At 45.9% G+C, this 7,668-nt stretch overlaps 1 protein-coding gene across 3 annotated transcripts; it reads left to right on the top strand.

Moving 5' to 3' along the window:
• Positions 1-232: 232 nt before the first annotated feature.
• LOC144141007 (uncharacterized) lies at positions 233-6,803 on the top strand. 3 transcript variants are annotated; one of them, XM_077672491.1, is made up of 4 exons: positions 233-526; positions 631-704; positions 1,505-1,775; positions 6,673-6,803. In XM_077672491.1, the coding sequence occupies exons 1-4, from the start codon at positions 434-436 to the stop codon at positions 6,691-6,693; spliced, it is 459 nt and encodes a 152-aa protein (XP_077528617.1). In that variant the 5' UTR covers positions 233-433; the 3' UTR covers positions 6,694-6,803. The 3 variants fall into 3 exon arrangements, with proteins under 3 accessions (XP_077528617.1, XP_077528615.1, XP_077528616.1); XM_077672489.1 differs by lacking the exon at positions 631-704 and having other exon boundaries at positions 1,490-1,775; XM_077672490.1 differs by lacking the exon at positions 631-704.
• Positions 6,804-7,668: the final 865 nt, after the last annotated feature.

Genomic DNA, 7,668 nt, shown 5'->3' on the forward strand with positions numbered 1-7,668 from the left:
CTGCACAGCAAAGTTTTCACGGCGCACTCACAGCAACGGTGGCTGCCATGATGGAATGCGTTGGTTACTAGGTGAATACCGACTACTGCCGCCAACTCTAGTAGGCAAAAAGGCAGCGGGCAACGCTGTGAGGGTGGCATCATGTCAGCGCCCGGGTGTAGCACGGTTTCAATGCACGGGCTGGCCGGGCAGCTTTTGCTCTAGAGTCAGTAGTATTAACTCTATGTGTGAATCCCGCGTTTGTGCTGTGCCATGTTGTGCTTAGAGTTGCTGGCGGGCATTTCTTCAGTTTTATCTGCAGATTTCCAGCTGAAATCATACTTATAGAAGTTTTATTGCGCGATGTCAGTCCTTCCAACCAACGCATGTGTTGAAAACACCGGCACTGGAAGAACGATCATCGCCGCCCGCCTCAAAAGACCGCGTCAAAAGGATGGGATTGCTTCCGAACAAAGTGTATTGGTGTTCGCAAAGTGAAGACGACAGTGAAGAAGGATTTTACGTGGGAAACATCGTTTCTGCTAGGGTAAGTAGGCATGTTTTATAAATCTGTACTTGTTTGGAACGGTTTCTGGTGTTTATGGGTCAGCGGTTCACTAAACCCCCATCTCATTTTCTCTGAAATCCTAGGAGACTTGCGTACTTGCTGGGCGACCTGGATTTACCTGTCCACGGTTTCCGCGGCAGTCAGCATCAAATTACGCGTAAGCTAGACCTGAACTACGACGCTCGTGCTGTAGTAGAGGGCTGCTAATTATTTGCCGTCACGCGAGGTTCTTTAACACCTATGCGTTTTTGCGTTATGTGTCTACCAAAATCTGCCTTCGCGACTGCAGATCCCGTCGAAATTTCGCGTGAGCGGCACAACGCTGTGATCAGTACACACTCGTGAATGCCTGCGGTATACGATGTAGTAACGTGGGCAGCAGGTGCCCTGGAAGTACATGCGGAAAAGCGGGCGCTTGATTCCGTAGGAGCAGCTCGCGGTAACTGTGGGGCTCGATATTAGAGGCATCTGCATTGTTGTAAATTAGTGATGAAAGTTAAACGAGTTGTCAACTTCCTAATATCCCGAAATTGCAGGCCATACAGAGACTAACAAGGAAACTGTAGGCCCGCACTCTACTCGATTTATATTGGAGAATCGAACTTGCAAAGACAAGCTAGGCAATGCAATAGAGGATCCTCAACAAGCACACACTAGTCCCTATTGAAAGCTATGGACCCAGATAAGGTGCTAGCATGCGTTCAATGCAAATTAGCGTAGCGGTAAGCTTTGGATATATCATGAATACCCCAATCGCATTACTGGCGTGTCTAATAAACACATCCTTAGTGTGACCTAAATTTCACTTTGGATGTTGCTGGAATGTTCTTATTATTGCCTTGAAGGTTAATGTCCTTAGGCGATTACAAATCCGCTTGGTGTAAGCATTTGATCTTTGCGTGGCCTTCTCTTGTATTTCAACTACTGTCTGTGCACTCACAGCTCGTGTACCTTCAGGTGCTGCTGCTGGCTGTCCTGGGTCGGCTGCCTGTCAGTCCAGTTCCAAAGGCTTCGCCAGGGCTTCCCCTGCCAACCAACACTCCACCTGCTGGACCTAAGCTGCGGCCGGCCTTCCCTTGGTGCTCCGTATGCTTCGCCACCAGGAAAAGCCATTCCTTCGTCTGTCACCTGGCACCAAGTCACTCGGCACACCCCTTCAAACGCACGTCATTTCCTCGGCCCCAGGCACTACTGCCATTCAGCGCACCCACCGATTATGTGCTTGCAGGTTAGTTATTGCACGTTGTGCAAACTTCCATTGTCATGATGTATACCTGTTAGCAGTGTTGTAGCCTCTGGTTATTGGAAACATTTTCGTGAAGCAGTGCTGTGCATTTTAAGCATGTTATTGGTTAGTGGGGATATTCAAGAGAATCTGGAGGCGCAGGAAGAGAAATCGAACTTTGTTTTAAAGTGTTAATTCGCATGGAATCAAGCCACGCAATCCTTTTAAAATGTTTCTATGTGGGGGAAATGAGTGTTTGACGGCCAGATAGGGGGGTCCCAAACACAACATGTTCGCTGGTGACTATAATTTAAGATTTCCACCTACGATTGGCGGTTCGCTAGCATTTCTTGCAGGTGGTGCTGTTGCAGCGAGCAGGTCCCTCTAGCTTGCGCAGAAAAGGCTTAGCATCGCCGCAGTTATTCAGTCACCACTTTACGAAGCTGAGCTGATGACGATTACCAGCGCAATCTTTCACTGCCCGATTTCCCGCTTTCATGCATTTGTAAACTGATTTCCAGCAATAGTCCCGCTCTGGCGGGCAGTGACAAGTTTTAACTGCTGCGGTTTATGCCATATCGCGTATACACTGCACAGCGAGGTCCTTGTCGACCGTGCAGGCAGATGCTTGCCGCGGTCACACTTCTAGCGGTGATTCCACCTGCAGAGACTCTCCGTGTTTTTCGGTGTTATTCATACTTTGCAAACAATGCACTATATCCACAAACTCGGCTAAGCTCGTGTAACGGATGGCGACGATCGACATTTGTTCCTCTAAAGATAGCTGTGCTGTAGTGCCGTTCGGCGGAACCGCCGAAACATGCACCCGCATTTCCCCCACAGCTGGTAACGCTGATTAACTGCAGATTTTAGGAAAGCCGCCAAAAGCAACGCTGTAGTGTTCAGCACCAGCTTTGCCGTGAAGGCTGCCTCAGAGTCGCAAAGTTACGTCAGAGTGTGTGAGAATGGCGCCAAGGATTGTCAGGTAAACAAGGAAAGAAGCGAAGACCTTTCTTGCACTTTTGTGCTACATTCGCTTTACGCAGAGGTGTTAATTTGGTATACGTTGTCATGAACATGTCGTCTAGCAATTTTGTATTTGAAACGACTGCCTTTGGAAGCCTATTTAATGCCCCTTTAAGTTAACGTCTGCTAATAACTGTACTTCTTTTGCCCCCATTAATTTTGATGCCGTCCAAGGCAGTGTGCTTGGTCCTCTACGTTTTAAATCTATTTTAATCATCTTCCATGTTGCATATCTTCCCGTGCACATCTCTTCGCAGACGATGTTGCAGTTTATCACACAATCTCTTTCGACAACCACCATCAATCCTTTCAAACTGATTAAAGCACTCCTCTGGGCTAGTTGTTCATATCACGCTTGGGTTAGATAAATGCACTGCTTAGGCTTATGATACAAGGATGGAGGCAAAGAAACACACAACGCAAATGGGTAAGTGCAAACAAGCAACTTTTTGTTCTTTGGAACGCCTCCAACAGCTTTACAGAAAAGAGAAGAAACAAACACTAAATAAAGAACGGGGGGGGGGGGGGGGGGGTGGAGATTTAAGGCGAGAAATGAAACGTCGAAATACAGAAATTTCGACTCTGAACTATTTAAGTTGAATGCGCAGAAGCCTAATCATCAGAACCTTCTGCGCACACCCGGATTTACAGGGGCCAAGGTGCATCTTTTAAAAGGACAGTTTTGCAACAACCTTAAGACTATGACGCATGCTCACGTATTCTCCGAATGTGCCTGATACCATGAAACTGGACTTCACAATTTTCCTTTTCTGCAGCTTGGGTGATCTGAACAAAACCTCGGTCTGCTCGGATAAAGCCTTCTATCCACACACTTTGCAGTGTGCGGCCAAGTTTCCAGGCCCGCTCGTCCGCTCACCTGTGTAGCGGGTGCTCCCTGAGCCTGGTGTTTACGCACCTGCCTGGGTGTCCGATACTGCTTCTTTTGCAGTTCAAGGGGATGCGGTAGACAGTGCCAACAGAGCATTAAACAAATTTTGTTTTTGCGTTGTGTCACACTGATATTTTCGCGTCGTGTTTCCATCCTGATTAACCCTCTTACAAAGCCCTTTAATTTGATGGGGGCTGAGAAAACGACTCCAGCTTCTCGCTTCGCTTTTAGCTTCTTTATCTTGTGTATGTACAGGCTAACTTTCTTTCTCTGCTGTTCTTTGGGCCCTTGCTTGGCCTTACCCCCTTCAGCACTTCTAGGCAGTGGACACAAGAACTTGCGTGGGAAACCCACTAGACCTTAAGCGTGGCCACTGTTACAGTTACAGGACTTTTTTTAGGGCTTGGAGGAAACAGCCTGCAGCAATGCTTCTCTTTACTAGCTTTTTGCCATACTTGAGCACTTTCATACTGCATTTGAGGGGTTACAGTTCAAACATGAGACACCTGACAGTGGTTGGCTGAGGTATTTAGACATTCAAATCCATCTTGGAGCATCCAACACGTGCGGGTCTTACCGAAGGGGGGGGGGGGGAGGGAGGGGGGGGGGGTACCTAAGCTTGTCTTTGACTCTGGACATCCAAAGCTAGCAAAGAGAAGCATTGCTGCAGGCTGTTTCCTCCAAGCCCTAAAAAAAGTCCTTTAACACAAGATAAAGAAGCTAAAAACGTAGCTAGAAGCTGGAGTCGTTTTCTCAGCCCCTATCAAATTAAAGGGCTTTGTAAGAGGGTTAATCAGGATGGAAACATGGCACGAAAATATCAGTGTGACACAAAGAAGAAAACAAAATTTGTTTGATGCTCTGTTGGCGCTGTCTACTGCATCCCCTTGAACAGCAAAAAAAGCTGTATTGGACACCCAGGCAGGTGCGTAAACACCAGGCTCAGGGAGCACCCGCTACACAGGTGAGCGGACAAGCAGGCCTGGAAACTTGGCCGCACACTGCAAAGTGTGTGGATAGAAGGCTTTATTTGAGCAGGCCAAGGTTTTGTTCAGATCACCCAAGCTGCAGAAAAGAAAAATTGTGAAGTCCAGTTTCATGGGATCAGGCACATTCGGAGAATACGTGAGCACGCGTCATAGTCTTAAGGTTGTTGCAAAACTGTCCTTTTAAAAGATGCACCTTGGCCCCTGTAAATCCGGGTGTGCGCAGAAGATTCTGATGATTAGGCTTCTGCGCATTCAACTTGAATAGTTCAGAGTCAAAATTTCTGTATTTCGTCGTCTCATTTCTGGCCTTAAATCTCTTCCTCCTCCCCCCCCCCGCTATTTTTTTAGTGTTTGTTTCTTCTCTTTTCTGTAAAGCTGTTGGAGGTGTTCCAAAGAATAAATAGTTGTTTGTTTGCACTTACCCATTTGCGTTGTGTGTTTCTTCGTGGTAAGAGCATTGCGTAATTGTTGCTCACAGAAGAACTGCACATTTGAGGCTAGAGGTGATGAATGAAGCATAACCTCTAGCTCCTGATGAACAACTCTTTCACAATTTGATAAGGAGGTCCTTTTGTTGCCTTCACCATTTTTGCAATTCTTCTATTTCCCGTCTCAAAGGGAAAGACGGAGAAAGCCGATAACGGTCTTAAATTTTCCACACAGTTTCCGAGATGCAACAACTGGTGCATGTTAAAGGGGATAAAACATTCTCCATACAGTCCTTCGGCTCTTGCCACGAACAGTTGAAGCAGGTGTCCTAGAAGAACAATACATTTAGTGGTAGATTGTAAGCTTTAACACGATCCATATTTTCATGAGAAGGAGGGTCATATGCGATGCAATTCCTTTATTTTTGAGAGCTGTGACGAATTCCCAGCAATAGATTCTTATTTTAAATGCAAAGTTATTTGATGTCTTCGAGACTGCAATGGTTTGTTTTAGCCACCATCTAGTGTCATCAAATACTCGTTCAACTTATTCCAGCGAGAAGTCGCTGCAAACATTAGGCTCATATATCGGGCCCTTGCCTCTGATACATGTTGGTTTTGCCTCCCATTATTTCACTGTTGCGGTTTTTGTGAATTGCGTTATGGCCAGAGGGGCAGAGCTGGCCCAATAATACTAAGGAGATGAGAGGTGGTTATCAAATGCTCCATCACCGTTTCACTGTTTGTGACTCAAGCAGTGCAGGAAAGCCCAAGTGGAGAGAACTCTCGTTCGTAATTTTCAAATGGTTTTATTCAAACAAAATAGAAATTTGGGCGAGTTGGTACAAATTCATGATGAAATGTAACAGCGCAATAAACAACGAGGGACAGAGAAGTGCTCGTCTTGTGAATTTTCTTCTGTGTCCCTCGTCGTTTATTTTGCTGTTACATTTCACCAGGTCTTATTCGGTTTGAGTTGAAATGAAATATTGCATTATTTGATTCAATTGTTATATTGTAGTTGGAATTCTTGCACATTATTAAAGATCAGGAATAGGGGAAAAATAAACAATATTGTGAATGCACTGTTCTCACAACATAGCATCCACATAAACTCGTGAGGCAAGTGCCATGTCCAAGTGGTGGTCCGTGCTCAATATAAGATGTGCTGGTATAGGCTTGCGCCTCGTACCTTAGCATCGGCCTGCAGCCATGCTGTGAGCTCAAGCTCTTGAAGCTTAAGGGAAACATGGCTTTTCTTAGGTGCCCCTCCCCACACCTTTCTCAAGTGCGCTAGCACAATAATAAGGGACACATCTCCACATGTGACGAATCTTGCATTTAAGTGTGGGCCAACGATGTTTGGTGGTCATAGCATTGTGTGTAAGCACAGCTTCTGCAGTTGTGAAGAGTAGCCTGATTTGACCATGGAAAGTCTTCACAGGTGGTACAACTAACTGAGCATGTATGTAATATCGCTTGATTAATGGGTCAGACACACCCAAAAGGTTCACGAGCACCCTCTAAACACATGTACTCTGCTCCCTCTCTTTTTCCATTTTGTGCAGGTGCCCATGGTTACTTCATGAAACACCGGAACAGTGAAGCTACCACGGAGAAGCGGCTGAAAGCATTTAACGGATATGTGGCCAACCTGCTGCGGGACATGAAATAAAAGGGAAAAGGCAGCAGCTTCCAAGTATTCTTTTGCGTATTCTACTGTGCAAGGATCTAAGCACATTCACAGCACAATATCAACACCTGCGCATTTAACGCTTGTATGACACGCACACATCGAATACATATTGTCGCTCACCCCACCGAAATCTGTACGATAAACTCGAACGACATCGCTTGCAACGATCCGACTTGTATGATCCAATGTACACGATGAGCTACTACGATGAGCTTCTACGATATCTCAATGATATCGTTGAAGCCTATGATATCATTCACCTTACGATTCCATAATCTCGTATACGAGTTATCGTTCATATATCGTTTGATTTTTTTCAGTAGGGTAACGTTGAATTCCGTATTAGCTTGATTGAAAAGTCTAACAGTATTGAGCATACTGCGTAGTGAGCAAGCGGGCGCGCAAGCGGTAGACAGGGAGAGCATAGAGATGAACTCCAGATTAAACGACCTAGAGGATCGGTCTCACAGAGAAAATCTGATATTTTATGGCCTGGCTGACACTTCGACCGAATCATGGGCAGAATCTGAATAAGCAATTAGAAATTTCGAGTCCTCTACACTTGAGGTTGAAATACCCTCGGAGAGCACTGAAGAGCGCATAGACTGGGCAATTACATTGAAACCAAATGTCGGCCTATAATTGTCAAATGTTTGTCTTCAAAGGTGAGGAACCAAGTTTTTTCTCCCAAAAGCCGACTAAAACGTACGGGTATAACGATAGTGGAGGATTTTTGCAAATCTACGCGTATTTCAAGAAAACAATATTCTTGACTACGGCAAAGCGAGCTGTCAGCCAAGGCCCGTCGATCAAGCGCACGCAGGGTGCGGCCTGCTATGTGACGCGGAAACGGCGTCCGGGGTCTAGT

Source organism: Haemaphysalis longicornis, unplaced genomic scaffold (assembly GCF_048455015.1).
Source record: "Haemaphysalis longicornis isolate Haplotype H1 unplaced genomic scaffold, Haemaphysalis longicornis Haplotype H1 scaffold_59, whole genome shotgun sequence".
NCBI classification, from domain to species: Eukaryota; Metazoa; Arthropoda; class Arachnida; order Ixodida; family Ixodidae; genus Haemaphysalis; species Haemaphysalis longicornis.